At 36.2% G+C, this 17,448-nt stretch overlaps 3 protein-coding genes across 3 annotated transcripts; 1 reads left to right on the top strand and 2 right to left on the bottom strand.

Moving 5' to 3' along the window:
* Nucleotides 1-634: 634 nt before the first annotated feature.
* Nucleotides 635-1,964, top strand: LOC137731454 (GEM-like protein 5). Its single transcript, XM_068470561.1, has 2 exons — nt 635-1,402; nt 1,544-1,964. The coding sequence occupies exons 1-2, from the start codon at nt 809-811 to the stop codon at nt 1,760-1,762; spliced, it is 813 nt and encodes a 270-aa protein (XP_068326662.1). The 5' UTR covers nt 635-808; the 3' UTR covers nt 1,763-1,964.
* A 276-nt stretch (nt 1,965-2,240) lies between these two features.
* Nucleotides 2,241-3,619, bottom strand: LOC137731455 (protein CYSTEINE-RICH TRANSMEMBRANE MODULE 10-like). The gene is made up of 2 exons (XM_068470562.1): nt 3,123-3,619; nt 2,241-2,515 (listed from the first exon to the last, which is right to left on the bottom strand). The coding sequence occupies exons 1-2, from the start codon at nt 3,473-3,475 to the stop codon at nt 2,467-2,469; spliced, it is 402 nt and encodes a 133-aa protein (XP_068326663.1). The 5' UTR covers nt 3,476-3,619; the 3' UTR covers nt 2,241-2,466.
* A 5,236-nt stretch (nt 3,620-8,855) lies between these two features.
* On the bottom strand, nt 8,856-10,681 carry LOC137730461 (protein CURLY FLAG LEAF 1-like). Its single transcript, XM_068469450.1, has 2 exons — nt 10,294-10,681; nt 8,856-9,603 (listed from the first exon to the last, which is right to left on the bottom strand). The coding sequence occupies exons 1-2, from the start codon at nt 10,579-10,581 to the stop codon at nt 9,253-9,255; spliced, it is 639 nt and encodes a 212-aa protein (XP_068325551.1). The 5' UTR covers nt 10,582-10,681; the 3' UTR covers nt 8,856-9,252.
* Between the last annotated feature and the right edge of the window lie 6,767 nt (nt 10,682-17,448).

The raw sequence follows: 17,448 nt of genomic DNA, 5'->3' as shown, positions 1-17,448 counted from the left end.
CCACTCCCACATTCTCTATCACTCTCTTCCTCTCTCCTTCTATTTCAAAAAAAAAAAAAAAAAATTATCTCACACACTTTGTGGGTGCCCATATGCTAGTTTAAAGAAAAAAAAAATTTCAATTTAAAGATTTTTGACATATGTATAAAATAAATAGACATTTCATTGTAAATATATTACTTGATTAAAACTATTGCCATTTAACACTTATAAATAAATGATTTTCAAATTGAATAAATTTTTTATAAATTTAATTTTTAGATAATGGTAATGAACGTTTCAATTATGATATTCGAATTCAAAGATTCTTTAATTGTAAGTGGCTGTATAACAATAAAACTTAAAATAAATATTAAAAATAAAACTTAAAATTTAGTCTAAAGATTTATTTTAAAATTATGACGAAAGTGAAAATATCCGAATAGAAATATTAGTCTAAAGATTGCTAGCAATAAAACTTAAAATAGGATAAATATAAAAAGATGATCACAAATGCTATATGACGGTGAGTCGGTGACAGAGGACGAACTAATCCTGTAACGGGGAACTCGAAGCATCCTTTGCCCTTTCAAATTACCAAAATAACCCAATAAAAAACGACTGTTTTGAGATTCTTTTCTTCCTAATCCACTCTCCCGCAAGGTTCCCCATCAAAACAGAACGTCTCCTTCCCTCCGGAAGCATCCAAAATCCTCAATCTTCCTCTATAAAAACCTCCTTTCAATCCGCAATCCAAACAAATATCTTCGATTCATCTTTCATCATCTCCACACTACAACTCTACCCTCCAATCTCCGTCCAATTTACCATGGCAGCCACACCTGAACAAACTCACCCCCATTCCGAACAGCCCCCTCAGCAACCACCACCACCACTAGAGGCAGAGGACACTAAGAAATGGGGGACCCACATCATGGGCACCCCAGCAGCCCCGAACGTCCACCCAGACAACCAGCAAGCCGCCCTATGGAAAGCCGCCGACCACCAGCAAATCGCCCAGCAGCAGCCCTACGTCCAGTACTCTCCGATCGACAAACCCACCAACAACCCCCTTGAGCCGGTTATCCAAGCGTTCAATTCCTGGAGCGCTAAGGCAGAGACCATGGCCAGGAACATCTGGTACAACCTCAAAACGGGGTCCTCTGTTCCGGAAGCGGCGTGGGGGAAGGTGAACTTGACGGCGAAAGCCTTATCCGAAGGCGGATTCGAGTCTCTGTTTAAGCAGATTTTCGCGACTGACCCGAACGAGAAGTTGAAGAAGACGTTTGCCTGTTATCTTTCGACGTCGACGGGGCCGGTTGCCGGGACTCAGTATCTGTCGACTGCTAGACTGGCTTTTTGCAGCGATCGTCCTCTGACTTTTACTGCTCCGTCTGGACAAGCAACTTGGAGTTACTACAAGGTAAATAACTTTAAATTAACTGTCCAATCATGGTTTTACTCTATAATTGGAGCCATGTTTTACTATGGTTGTAAAGTTTCAGTTGTCGCGATTTAACATTATGATTTGAGCTGACTGTAAATCTGTATTAATGTTGAACAGGTGACTATACCTTTGGGAAATATAAGCACCGTGAACCCTGTGGTGATGAAAGAGAATCCGCCGGAGAAGTACATTCAGATCGTCACCACAGATGGCCATGAATTCTGGTTTATGGGTTTTGTTAATTTCGACAAGGCATCCCATCACATCTTCGAATCTGTAGCAGATTTCAGAACTGCTGGGAATGCGGTGCAGCAAGTGCAACCGGTTCCTGGCTAGAACAACTAGAAGGAAGATTTCACGTTTTGGATGCTTAAGATCATCATCTTCCTTTCCAGATTTTGTTTACGTAGTTTAGCTTTGATTTGTTTCTTTGTATGTTTAGTAGATGGTTCATTTTCGTCTGTACCTCATGTATTATATATGTTTATAGCGTTTATTTAGTGAAATAGTAATATCACATGACGGTGTTGCGAGTGTTGCGAGTGTTGCGAGTGTTGCGAGTGTTGCGAGTATGGAGTAAGTTTTAAAGTCTCTTATATATAATGTATAACTACTTAAAAGATGCACACTTTTATCCAACGGCGAAACCAGACTTACATATAGACAAGAGGTGATGCATATATCCTCTGCCGACTAGCAGCTAGCGGTTCTCCAACAAGCAGCAGCGACAAGGGGCCATCAATTAGCTAAGTTTTCTTTAACACAGCGATTAATTATACAGGAGTTTCCGCATTCCTCAAATAAGTATTTGAAATCAACAATATAAATTATTATTATTATGATGATAAATAATATATTAAGTATGAACCGGACTGAGGTTATCTAAGATAAGATCCCTAATTTGGGTAGTTTTATTGAGCATAAATAAAGTGAGCACAAGGGTTTCATATCCTAAAAGCGTTCCCTGTTTAATTATCTCCATGCACTTGTTATTGTTAATGTGCTTGCTTGTCGAGCAGATGTATGTAGTATGTAATGGCCTAAGGGCAGCAAGCGTCCAATATCCAGCAGCAACAAATTGCAGCCAAACTGAAAACAATGTATACAAGACAGAAGGGGTCAGTGGAGGTGAAGCAGTGGAACAAGAACAAATTAAGGATGCCAAAACGTAGATTTTGCTGTCCTACAATCTAGAATTTAGGCATTTAAAAGTAGAAGCTTAATTGCAGACGCGAACGTAGTCACACCGGATATCCACCAAAGTTCTAATTCCCCTCTTCATAATTTAGGTTAAGTTAACGTAGTCACACAGGATATCCACCAAAGTTCTAATCCCCCTCTTCATAGTTTAGATTAAGTTAAGGAACTGGATGAAAATAGAAATAAAAATTAATAAAATCTGATTGTCATGACTCATAAGCAATGAGGAAATGAAAACTTGTTATATTGTTGTAATTAATCCTAGTGCCAATTGGAAAAGAATTTCAGTTTTTACCATAAATTATAAGTTTGGAGCTGATTATCATCAAGAAATTAGATTAATTTTGTCCTTAAAAAGTTAAGAAATGCAAAGGAGCAAAAGAGTAAAACACACAATCACTCAGTTCATGACAAACATGATATGATCAAACTATTAATGGAACGAACTGAAAGCTAGCAAGTGAAAGAAGCAGGGAGAGGGAGAGCGTGTACATACCAGCCTTTAAGGACTGAACCGCAGTCAGGGCCATCATTGTCTTGTACTGAAGGCCGCGGTGGTGGGGTCGTGGTTGGCGGCGGCGGAGGATAAAAGTAACCCTGATAGCCAGGTGGTGGAGGGTCAGGAGGAGGAGGACGAGGGGGAGGGTAGTCTGGTGGTGGCGGCAGTGGCGCATACACTGGGGGAGGTGGTGGTCGCCCGTACTCCGGTGGAGGTGGCGGCGGTGGCTCATACTCTGGTGGAGGTGGCGGTGGCGCGAACTCTGGTGGAGGTGGAGGTGGCGGTGGCGGTGGCGGCTGCCCGTACTCTGGGGGAGGCGGAGGTTCACCGGGAACTGGTTGGTACCTCATTGCTTTGCTTATGTACTAATTATCAAGCCCTTTTTCTTTCGGTAACGTTCTTCCACATGCATTCATCTCAACATTACACCTAATTAATTACAGTATCCATCTTCCGTCCCCATGAAAATCCGGGTAATAAATAAAGCTGGTGTTACACCAGGTCGATCAAAGTCAAAGGTCATCCACGAGTTTAACCTAACATCCATCCTCAACAGACTTTCACCTACCAGTCAAGAAACACGGTCACTTTTCTTTGACACCTAACACTCCATCGTTTACCAATTACAAAGAAGAAATAAAAAACAAATCTGTCTTTTTACCAAAACCACAATGGCTCTTTAGTCAAGATTCAAGAGGTGTGTTAGCGATTCACTACTAACTGCACTAATATTATTTTAACTTAATCGCATGTATAATCTGGCATGTGTTTAGGTTTTATCACAAAAAGTTTTGGTTTGATTAGCAGCGAAACCATTTAATATAAAATACAATCTTTTCTGTTAAGTTTTTGACGTGGGAACTGCATTCTTCAACATCTTTTTCCTTTATTTTATTGTACAATAATTAGAAATTTAGATGCTTAAAACAGAGAAATAAGTCTATGAAAAAGAAAACAAAATACGAAGAGCTGACAACATTGCAACATTCCTCAATCAACTTCTCTAAAATTTAATAATGCTCATTTTAGATCTTCTCCTGCTAGTATAGTCAGCTACCCAAAGAGTGTGAGGCATATGAAACTTGTAAATTAGGTTTCTAAATTATTATTATTATTTTTTTAACAAACGATATTATTTACACTAAGAGGGGGCGGTCTTAGCCTCATAATAGGCTGACAATAATGTGGTCCAAATTTGTCTTTAGAAAAAATCGAACCTAAAGCCTTTCATTTACAAGTGAAAAAGAATATCACTAGACTGTAGTACTAAATAACTTTCTTAATATTTAAAATTAAATAGAAAACATGAATTAAAAAACTACGAGGTGGAAAAGCCTACTGGACCTTCGTTGGACTCGTAAAAATTAAGTAGGAAGACCGGCAAATGGACTCATCAAACGTGGGCAAGCCCAATGGACCATCTTTGGTTTTTTCGTCATTCTTGTACATGGCTAGTTGTAGTTTGGAGAGTCACACACTGTAACATAACCCAATATTGTTTTCGTAAACTAATATTGGAAATTGGGGTCCAACATATACTTGAAATGGAAGGATATATGGGACTGGAAGAATGATGGATATTGGAGGGAGTCTCTAAGGTTCGAACAGGCACTGATTGTGGCTAATGAAGTTGAAATTCAATCAAATTTTCTCTTAAAATAATTGCTCTAATAGTTAGGAATATTCATCTTTAAATCACTGCGTTCTAGATTCAAACATCTCATTTTCCTAGTGTAAATTAAAATAATAAAAGCGTAAAATTAACAATTGCATGGCTTGGTCCATGAAAAGGGTTAACAACATTGAAAGTAGCTAAAAGGGTTAACAATATTAAGTAGAATAGATTGAATATATTTGTCCAATTAGTTTAAGTGATGTGTATTAGTAATTGAGGGTTGGGAAAAGATGCAAAATTGAAGAAACAAACGGGGGATAGGGAAAGAGAGAGGGACAGATTGACAGAGATTCCATTTGTGCAGAGAAACGTCTAGATCACAAAGGAAAACATATAGAGAGATGGTAAATAAATAGACAACTGAGCTGTGTATATGTATTATACACTGTCATCTGTGTGGGTTGAATTCATGACCGTTGGATCTTTAATTACACATCTTGATCCAATACCTTATTCAAATCACTGAAGCGTTTGACTATTTGATTGTTGGATCTTTATCTGTACGTCTATTTGATGCCTTATTCAAACGGTGTGCATGTTGTACATTAAAACATAATAGAATTTTCGAGTGAGTTAAGAGGGTCCTTATCAAATTGCCTGCAGTACTTTACTAGTATCAGTCAGTCCTTTTGTCTTTGACCAACTCACCACCAAGACACAAAGGACGATATATCTTTAAAGTCCTCTTTCCTCTAATAATAATTCACCTTTCATCTCCTAGCTGCATAATAATTCATCTCTTTCTTTTTACACAGTCCACACTCCACAGTACTCACTGCATTCTTCGATCGACGCATAGATTCCTTTCTGGTTTCTGGCAACGAAAGCCTGCAGGAAAGGTTCCTTTGTTTGCCCCCACACACCCGCCAGTCTTCAGACCCCGTATGTACCATATATATCACTGGTAGTACTACTCCTCCCTCTTGGACCATACGCATCCATGCATCTTACTTACTTGATCTCTTTCAGTTATACCAATTTGATTAAGCATCACTATCTCTCTCTCTCTCCCTCTCTCTGAAATTCGAATCTTTTAGGACGGAGGGCCTCACGTCCACACATCCAACCGCTAGCTGCACCCTGCACCACCTTGTCACTTGTCACAGCCTCTTCCTTCCGCTTCCACACACCACATATATGTCTATATTTATTCTACACTTTTATGCAGTTCAACTTCTGCTATTCAATTCTACTTCGAAGCTAGAATTTCCAACATAACACCCACATATATGATCACGTAACTAGTATTGCTATTATTAAAAATGAGAACCATATACAGCGTCATATAATTACTTTTTAATCTTGATGGGGTGCGCGAGTTGCTTTTCAATGCTACTTGTTATTTTTAGCATAAACATTACAATAGATATCTCAGTTATACAAAAAAATGTCTCTATTTCCAAAGGCAGTCTTTCTTGTGGTGTGCTTAGCAGCTAGTGGAATCAAAATAAGGACATGGTACCTGACTGTGATTTGCAGCAGGTAAAGTTTTGAAAGAGATATTTGGATTCGCTTCAGATATTTGCTTTTCTTTGTAACTTTTACCTACACCAATTCAAAATTGGTGCAGGATTAGGGTTGCAAGATGTGACATGGAAGTATGCTTATTTAGTGGGCCTTTTGGTTTAATTGGATATGCTTACTTAGTGTGCCTTTTGCTTAATTAGAGTCACTAATTAACTTTGGTTTCTCTCCAACACTGCCGTATTAGGCCAGGTAAACCATGGCTTCACCATCCTCTCTCTCTCTCTCTCTTGCTGTTTGGGCTTAATTTCATCGTTTTGTGCTTGCCAAATTTCATGGGTCAACACAAGCGTTTCAACTTTTAAGATATGACTCCGGCACTTGTTTTATCTTTCAAATAAGCTCGTTCGTTGATGTCATTTGATTTTTCTTTAATTCAGATAAAATTAAGGGCTAACCACCTTTTATATCCTCAAGAGTTGAGGTGATTTTTAGGTCATGAAGTTTTAATTTTCTGACATTGCCTCTTATGGTTTTAAAAACCATATCAATTTACACCTTTTGTATATTTGAATGCCTAATTATTCATTAGATTGATGAAATTTTTAGTCAATGTGATGCAAATGTGACTTATATATCAACCTAGTAACGGCTTTCATGATAACTAGGTTATCAATTCAACGAAAATTCAAATATTTTCAAAACCTAATGGAGCCGTATGAGAAAATTGAAACCTCATGTCCCATTTTAAAATCATCCCAAACATGAAAGATGTAAAATGTAGTTAGCTATAAAATTAATTAAGAATGTCTAGATATGCAGAGATAAAAACAGGAGAAATTATATTCATACACCTCAAATTACTTCTCCCACACCCTTTTAATTTTTTAATATTTTATACACACCACTAACACTTGATAGAAAAATATTAAAAAAATTAAAAGAATATGGAAGAAATAATTTGAGATGTGTGAATATAATCTACAGATGTACGAATATCTCTCTAACATTTTTGTTGGATGATATGTCCAATCTTGTGGATGAAATATAGTTGTTGTCACGTAGGAATACATAAAGACGCAATGACAAGAACAAACCACCTTCCCTCAAATCATCGACCAACACTTACAACATACGGCAGAAAAAAGTGAATGACTCAAATGGCTTGGAGGTCAAAGGGCCCAAATTATTTCTACTAAAGAATTATTGAGTTGATTACAGGGTCAATTAAAAGTTAAAACATCATTGACAAATGGACACATCATGGAGAAGTTGGGAGAGTGGGACCCCCAAAGTTGTCATCTTTTGACAGTGAAAAAAAAAAAAGAAAAGGCAAAGATATTGTGGGACTGAGAATTTTATGTCGACAGGGTTTGTCTTCCGTGCTCCTAATCTCTTCCACAGTACGGTTACATGGTTTTCTTTCTCCTGTGTCAAGCAGTTGACCAAACTAAACATACACAGGCTTTTTCCAAAAAAAAAAAAAAAAGCCTAAACATACACAGCTCGATCGGCAGCATAGGCATTTAGGCATGGTGGCTGGTTAGGCTAACAATTTATTTTTTTGGACAGCCTAAATTTTGACTTTTATTTTAATTTGTGAGATTTTTGGTCACCAGAACTCCAAAAGCTTTTGGTTTGAGCTACATGCCAATGCCATCGCTTTATCCACCTACCTTGGCCACCAAGTCGAACTCCACTCCGCCCCATCCGGTACTTTCACGCGTGCAAATTCAATCCACAACTTTGGAATTGTTGGGCTATATATAGGGTGATCCCAAACTAACAAGGTTTTTTGTTTTGTGAAGGTCGGGAAAGAACGTATATCGTACGCAGTTTTATCTTTACTTTGCAAAGAGACTATTTCTATCTATATATAGAGAGAGAAATACTTATTACTCATGTTGTTTGTTACTTCAATTGGAAAACAAAACATTAACCAATAATTCGAATTAAAGAGTTGTAAGGGAAAATGGAAAGAGGGAGAGATTTTAACTTTGAATTTGGATGTGGGGTGTGGACAAATATTGTTTTGTATGACCAACTTTATTTTGGCCGTTACAAGTATAAAATGGTATTGGAGAGGTGATACAAATGTGGTATGAAAAATATTATAAGTTTAACATTTTTGTTAATCCAGCATGTTATCAAACACTCCACATTCAAACATGCACCGAATTTTGCCATAATTTTATAATCCATCAGTGTATGATAAGCACCAATGTATGAAACGATTAGATTTACATGATTAAAATTTGACAATCACAATTTAGCCGCTGAAATACCTCCTTGTCGGAGAAAACCCTTGTATTTGACACCATAACAGGATGTTCATGAATCTACCCTGATCTAGTATGATAAACTGACATCAAATCAATCGATAAGAAAGAAAAATTACCAAATACAAAAGCGTACGATTGATTAGTACCTGTCCTCTTCCAAAAGGAAAATTCAAAGATATTGGGAGCTTCGCATGACAATTAACGAGTACTTTGATTAATAATAACGAATTAATTTACCAAAAATAAATTATTTAACGAATAAATCGGAGAAAAAAATATAGAAAATTGAGAAGATAAACATAAAATAAAAGAGAGGACCATCATGGATTCATCATTTTCATGGAATAAAAGAGAAGGAAACCTACACGTCGCAATCATTACCAACTATTGTACCATTGACCTTGTTTGTGGTGCTATGCTGGCACTGTAGGACTCCTCTCTTCCTCCACTTCCCATGGCCTCCCTCAATATTCCAAAATAATTAACAAGCAAAAATAAAATAAAATAAAGGAGCTAAGCAATCAACAAATTAAACTACAAAATTACTAAATACTAAAAACTAAAAACCCATTTGTGATTTGTCTGTAGTTTCATATTCTCAGAGCACAAAAGGGTTTGTTCTAGGTGAAAAAAGCCAAAACATGATTAAAAACAAATTAAAATTAACTAAGAAACTAAGAAGAAAATGAATGTGAGCGGGTGATGATCATGGGGAGCCATTTTCGGATCGATCGAAGTGGAGAAGTTGACCGGAGCATTTGGGGCAGTCCTCGAGCTGTTTCGGGACCATGAAATACATGAGACAGACTTTGCAGCCAGCCACTACCAACACATTATTATTATTGTTGTTGTTGCTGTTGAGATTCTCTATCGGCTGCTGGTGCTGCTCGTATCTGCACGAAGATGGCGACGACTCGATCGAAGACTCTTCGCTGTCATACGAGCTGTTTTCATCTTCTTCCGAGTAGTAGAAATCTCCACTGTACTCTCCTCTTGTCCTCGGATCTTCTTTCGCCTTCATCCCGTTCCTCCAGTTTAGGTAGTATACCTCCCCTGTCTGCAAATAATTAATAAACTTTTATATTAAAAACAAACGCCCGAGAACTATAAGTTTTATATAAAAACGCTTCAAGAACACAATTATTTTCTTTGAAGCAATTAATTCACAATACGTAAATTTTATTTCGAAAGCGACTACATGTGATTGAACCCATATTCTTTTTTTCTTGTTTGAGACAATGCAATTATTCAAACAGAAAAAAGTTTTGCCTTTACTCTTCGAAGAAAATGTACTAAATAACGAGGAGACGAAAATCTGACAAAAGATTAAACACAGAAAAGTAAAAAGTTTATATCTTTTTATTGCTGCAACACGAGATGGTCAAACCCAGTAAAGCTTTTCTCTTTTTCCTATCGCCTAAAGTAAAAGTTTGATAAAATAAAAAATAATAAAAAAACCATTTATTCCCTTTCTCTGGATTTTTGGTATGAAAAGTTCTTGATTCTGAGATTTTATAACAAAGGGCATGGAGCATTAAATGTAAAAATGAACGAAATTACAGAGAGCATAAAGCATTAAATACAACAAGGAATTTCATTTAAGGAGTTGCAAGATCTGCTGTGTTTACTGCATTTATTGAAGCTTCAAAAATGGAAAAAAAAAAAACTAACTAATTAATGGATTGTGTTTCTTCCAACAATCAACAGGGAAAAAGAGAGAAATTAAAATTTAAACGAAAAAACCAACCTTTAAATCGAGGCATTGTTCCCAATGGTATGGAAGGGAGACATGGGAGTTGAGCTCTAAAGTGGCGTCTGAGGTTGATGAGGTTGAAGACGATGACCTGCCCTGCATCCCCGTGGCGGCCAATACCCCGTCAGTGAAGCTCGAGCCTTGTCCTTCGCCGTCGACTGTGATGCTGCCGCCGCCGCTGCTGCTGTGGTTGTGGTGGTGGTGGTTGTGGTTGTTTAGGGAGCAATTTTGGAGAGACCTCTCCAGGGAAGCGGCGATCTTCGCCATGTTTGGAGCTGTCATCTGAATCGGCAACAAAATCCCAGGATATGATTGCAAAAATGAGCTTCAACAATCAAAACAAAATCACCGGTCACAAACAATAGAGAGAGAGAGAGAGAGAGAGGGAGAGAGAGATTAGGTGTGATTTTGGAAAGGGAAATATAACAGGGGGAAGGGGGGCAGTCACAAACAGATAGATGGAGTTGGGAATAATAATGATGGAGTTCACGCCCTGTAAATGCGCGTGGGAATCTGTTAGGGAGTACCAGGTGGGACCCGGCTAGAGAACTTCGTTTCACAGTGTGGAGAGATTTCAATGAAACGACGAGACTTACATAACACGCGTGGAAGATAGTTTTACATGTCATATAAAAACTATGAAATGTTTTGTTAAATTCTTTGTTTTATTGGCATGACGCTGTGTGCCGATTTAATTGTAATTGTTGACGTGTAAAATTTTAGTTAGATGAGACTGATTTCAATATATTAAACTAACGAGTGTGATTTTTATACAATAAATGACCGATTATATTGGAGTCATAAATGATAGATATAATTGACTCTTATAAAACTCCCACCACTATGGCAATTGTGTCATGGCCATCAAGCTCAAAATAACTGATTTGTATATATAGAAATCAAAACTCACATAAACGACTGTGAAAAATCTTATGAAAATAAGTGCTTGTTCAACGAGCAAACAAATTCAAAACCCCAAAATTTAACCCTATATACCGTACCAAAGTGATTATTTTTTATTGAAATTAACAAATAGCGAGTATTTTAGTCGGTTCATCTTTAATTTTCTCACTGATTGCTTTCTTGGTTGAAAATCTCACATCCGCAAGCAAGCGAGGCGTGTGATTATTTAATCTTCCGTAATTAATATTATTGAAAAAGCTAATAAGTAAAGCTGACGGAATTATCTCGGGAGGCTTAATTAAATTAAGAAAAGCAAAGACAACTAAGTAAAAACGCAATTACCGAAACTGGATGCCGGAACTTTGTTTTAACAATTAAACAGTTTATGTTTTTCTCTGCTGCAACCGGAAAGAAGAAAAAAAGGAAGAAGAAGAAGGTGGGGTTTTGAAACGGTGGGACGTGGCTCTGGCAGCCCGTCCGACCACGCGCGGACCGCCCATATATTTTAACAAAATCATTCACCTACTATCGAGCTACGCAATTGTTAAAAGACCAGTCGCAATTAAACATCAAATATGTATTTTACTCGCATTTGTATAAATTAGATACTAAGTAATGTATATAAGTAGAGAAAATGATATATTTTTTTTGTTTTTTTTATTTAGCTTATAACATATAGAGTATCCGTTTAAATACGAAACACTTTAAGAAATTTCTCTTTTCCAACAACGTTATTATAATAATTCAGTCGCAATTAAGTATTAAATTCACACAAATATACATATTTTTTTCACTTTTTATATGATTTGAAGACGAACACGTAATTGACCCGAAAAAAACAAGTTGACTGTTATGAAATATATTATTTATGTGCATATAAATATCAACAATGTTAGGACGAGGCCATGAATTAGACTTAAGAAATCATTTTATGTACAATGTATTCATGACATATGCCAGCGATTGAAGTCCAATATATCCTAGTTGCCCTAGAGCAATTCCGTGGGTGTCTCGTCTCACACATGAAGGAGGTTTATTCAATTGAGATTTTGAAGGATTTTATTTCTTTTAATGAATCTAGATGTATTTTACAGGATTTTAAGTAATTTTCTAAAATCCAATGTGTATTCAATCAGGATTTTAAGATAGTTTATTAAAATCCTTAGAAATCTGGATGCATTTAATTAGGATCTTAAAAAAGTTTATAACATTCCAGGTGCATTCAATTAGAATTTGGTTTTAAAAAATTTGAAAAAGTTGAGGAATTAGAGATAATTTGAGAGATTTCATAGTGTATTTTAAGTATCCACAAATCTCACATTCCATGAGATTTCAACAAAATTGAATCAAAATTTTGCATGAAATCCCTATAAATCAATTAAACTCCATAAAAATTCATGGATTTATAAAATTCATTTAAATCTCTCAAATTCTCAATTGAATACACGCCCTAAAGTTTGTAAAGTTTATGAATTTAAAGTCAAAACATAGTATTTAGATTTATTATTCATGACTATTACAGCCAAACCATGAAATCCTTCATGAATAAAAAAGCAAAAGCACTATCCTTTTTCAAAAACAAGTTTAGGGGTAGAGGATGTTACCCTATTTTAGAGTTAGGAAATACCACAAGTTTCTTTGCGGACTTATAAAGAGGGTCCCAATCCCTTTTTTTTCATATTTACAGTTCGCCCACCAAAAGGAGGTTACTAACACCAGAACTCGAACTTAGACGTTAGAGTCGAACCTAGGCATATGGTGTTCAATTAATCAAGGATTATAAACAGTAAATATCATAAGTTCAGGAGTGTAGGACCACATATATTACTTGAGAATTGATAGTCAAATTGTAACGTGAGGGATATCACATATTTATAATACAATAGTGTACCTTGCAAATGATTTATACAATTATTAGTCAATCAGAAGAATTTATTAATTCACGTGTCAAGTATACATTATTTACTACATCAAGTGAGACACCAATGTGGTATAAAAATATAATTTCTCTACCATTTTTCTATTTTTAATGGAATATAAAATTAAGATTCAAATATCAACTCTTCTTTTAATATAATACAAAAATGTAGTTTCTTTAACATTTTTAAAGAGAGAATATTAACAGCTTATTATTTTATTTCAAGACAAATTATTTAATAAACTCGTAGAAAATTTGATGAGAATGTGAAATAGTGGACACAAACAAAAGGACGAGTTCGCATATAAGTAAGAGATCAGAGGACAGAGCGAATGTATTGGGGGAGCTGCAAGCCTGTTCCTCTATATAACTAAGCTAATATTAATAAATAAATGCTGCTTGGTAAAATGGTTGCTATTATTTTTCATTTGTTTACGTGTAAGTGAGATGTTTTAGATTCAATTTTTGTAAAAAATAAGTCTGAACCACATTATTGCTAGTTTATTGTGAGGCTAAACCCACCCTGTAAATAACATTGCTTGTTAAAAAAAATGTTAATAAATAAATAAATAAATATTGTTAAAACTAATTAAGTATGTATACGTGTATTACGTTTAGAAGTAATTTCTGCACATTATTGTTTTATTTTTAAGGAAAACTAATGAAAAATACTTGAAAACTTTGAGTTTTAACTATAAAGACAAAATAAAGGGTAAAATGAATAGTATCATGATTGCCTTTTTAGTCTAAAATGTGATTTTATGTTAGCGTTAACAGTATCATGATATTTTCGTTAAAATTTCCTTATTTTTATACACTCTGCTTATTATATAACTTAATTCTTATTTGTTTTATTTGATTCAGAAGTTTAAAAATAAACCGAAGCGTGAGTCGGTGAGTGGACCTTCAGAGAAAATTAATGTGTAAACATTATTATTTTCATCATGTATGGTGTTGGAAGAAAGGCAGCAATATTACTGGTGCAAGATAGCGATTAGGGTTTTCTGTTGATGTATATGCAAGTTCACGTGATGGCTCATGAGGCTCATGGGTTTTGGGGGGGCCGTTGGCAATATTGCCAGGTAAGTCTGGTCACTTACTGGTGGGAACTTCGACACCCAATATGACTCGGACTTTTCCTCTTTGAGGAATCTATTCACTCAACTTTTACCAGTCCTCCCTCCTCCTCCTGTACCTGACACCATCTCAGCAGCAGCAGTTCACCCCGTCTCTCTCTCTCTCTCCATTAATATTCCCTCTGCTGCTGCGACAAGCGAAGGAGTCCTTGGGATGTTCCACAGCTTTTGTTTTTGTATGCAGATTCAGAAATCCATCACGGATATCATCGCAATCCATTTTTCAAATTCATCCTTTTAAAAAAAATCTACATAATTCATTTCAAATTTCTCTAAACAAGAAGATGAACATATCTTCACAGTTTTCATGATAAAACGCGTCAAATTGAAGAAAATTTCGTAACCCTAAAAAAAAAATCAGCTCCATCTGAATTGGACAAAACAAACAATATACATACACATGTATACAAGAACTATTATTTCAAAATCATTGATACAACTGAGTGTCAATTGTCATACTGCATGTGCATGTGGTACGTACGTATACGGTCAAATAGGGTTTGGTTGTGTTGACCATGTGAGAACTTTAGCTAGACAACGGCTAAATATGTACAACACATGCAGTCCCTCTCTGCTGCAACATCACATTATTTTAATATGGTAAGCGTAACTAGTTAATTGAGTGAAAAAAAAGTTATTAATTAAGGTTAATTGCGATGAAAGCTAAAGGAAGATTATAGAATAATGATGGTATGTTACTATGTTTTATTGAGATTTCCAATTCATTCTCTGCACATATAGCGACGAGTTTTTTTATTTTTATCATTTTTATTTGAGGGTGAAGGGAACATGCCCAAGTGCTAGACTGCTAGTGGCCTTGGCCCATGGGCGTGCCCCTCGCTGCTGCTGCTGCTTCTTCTGGTGGTGTTGGTGGGTGCGCACGCACTATACTGTTTTTTTTTTATATACATATTGTGGAACAAACCTTGTTTTATTGGAAGGGAAGCTCCATAAAGCTTCTTGCACGGCACCTAAACTGCTCTTCTCTATAAATATGCTTTCTTAATCAATTTACATCTGACTACATTTGTATTATTATGGATTATTTTTAGTCCTTTGGCGGGTTTAGGGATTGTGGTTGAATCCAACGTTGAGAAACTATATATGCGTATTACATCACATTTTATCACATTTTTAATAAAACTAGGACTCACCAAATCTCATGCATCACTTTATCATGGTTATGCTCTCCTAAGATCCTCAAAATGAAGACATGTGAGGACTAAATCCATGTTAGCCACAAGATTATAATAGTTTAGATTTAAAGATTTAAAATATTTGACAACTTAATAAAACAAAACCAATTTAAAATCCATGAACCATTAGAAAACTCTTTTTTTGTTTTGCTTTATTAACTTGTCAAATATTTAAGCCTTTGGATCTAAAGTAATATAATCTTATGGCTAATAAAAATTTAGTTCTTACTGATCCATTGATAGACGATCTCTTTACCGCACGCTTTGTGGATTCTCATTTCGATGAGATAGTCTTCCTTTCGTTAGAGGGAGATAAGAATACCATCATTCCTGAAGAATACCTCAAATTGTCATGGATTACCCCTTACTATGTCTCATTTAGATCCCGAAACTGTCTAGTCTGAAATTTAAGTGCGTCGTATTCTAGATCTATAAAGCATTGCTCAGAGCATATTAGATACTTTTAACAATTTAACAATGGTGGCGAGATCATAATACTTGCTGCAAATGCACCTGCAAGGATAAACATACCAACGTACACCATAATATCGTGTGGGAAGGATGAGCCGTTCGGGAATGGAGGTCAACCCAACTGTTGCGTGGCCCGGGACATTGGCGGCTAGTCAATCATATGCTCCTAACCTGAAGTGTGGCAGACCAGTTGCTTCAAATGATTCATAACCCCAAAAAAGGAAATGGGCACAAAGTAATGAGCCAAATGTGGATCCGACCATCGTTTACTCAACTGTTCTACGCATGAGGTTATACTAAATTACGGAGGTTTTGGAGCCCAAAGTTCTATACCTGAGTGCAATTGGTGCTTTATTGTACTTACCTTAGTGCACTAGACCGGATATCTCCTTTGCTGTTAATCTTTTGCCAAGATATAGCAATACGCCTACACGCAGACACTGTACTGGTGTTAAAGACATCTTCTGCTACCTTAAAGGTACGACATATTGGGCGTGTTCTACCTATACAAATCCTTGAGAGGAACCGCCGCCCTTATGGTCCTCTGGTTGATTATCGTCGTGTTGGTTACGTTGTGTAGGTTACTTATCTAACTCGCATAAGCCACACCCTCAAACGGGTTATGTCTTTGCCGTTAGAGACACTGTAATATCTTGGAGGTCTATCAAGCAAACCTTAGTTGCAACTTCTTCAAACCATGCTGAGATTCTTGCCCTGTATGAAGCTACTCATGAACGCTTCTGGATGAGGGTAGTATTGGAACATATTCGAAACACTGAAGATTTTTCTTTAGTCGTTGACATTCCTACAACGATTTATGTAGACAAAGCAACATGTATCGACCAGATTAAGAAGTGATACATCAAATGAGACAACACCAAGCACATTGCATCGAAATTCTTCTTCTCACGTCAGCAACAAAAGTATCAAAACGAAATCAAGCAAATATGTTCTTAGGACAACCTTGCTGATCTCTTGACGAAGTCATAACCAAAATCTACTTTTCAAAAGCTCGTCCAAGGAATATGTATACTTAAATTATCTGATATGAATTGATGTAGTTCTCATTTTTGGAAGTTTTATCAAAAAATATCCAAAAGTATATTTACTCGATTTTAATGTACCTTTTTTCCTACAATTAGAAGGATTTTTTCCAACTGGGTTTGCTACCTTACTAGGTTTTAACAAAGCACCCATATTGGGATGGTTAGACCCTTGTGACGTGTCCTACTTTCATCCCTTAGACGTTTCGTTTTGACATTATGCATGCTTCTCACGTTTCTCCTTAGTTTATAGGTTTTATTCCCATATCGGGTTTTACCATAGCAAGATTTTGTGAGTTTTACTACCAATGCATCCTTTTGTTAATTTGAGACTCATATTCGCCCATTGTGCCGATAACTTCATCAACTAAACTTACTTATCACTGAAGACCTAATGCGACAATTTATTTGAGTGTTTACACACTCAAGGGGGAGTGTTGTTGTCCTAATTAGGTTAGGAATGTAATTGTGTAAATCCTAAT

The sequence above is a fragment of the Pyrus communis genome, chromosome 4, assembly GCF_963583255.1.
Source record: "Pyrus communis chromosome 4, drPyrComm1.1, whole genome shotgun sequence".
In the NCBI taxonomy this organism is placed as follows: Eukaryota; Viridiplantae; Streptophyta; class Magnoliopsida; order Rosales; family Rosaceae; genus Pyrus; species Pyrus communis.
This window is presented reverse-complemented; position numbering and strand designations above follow the sequence as displayed.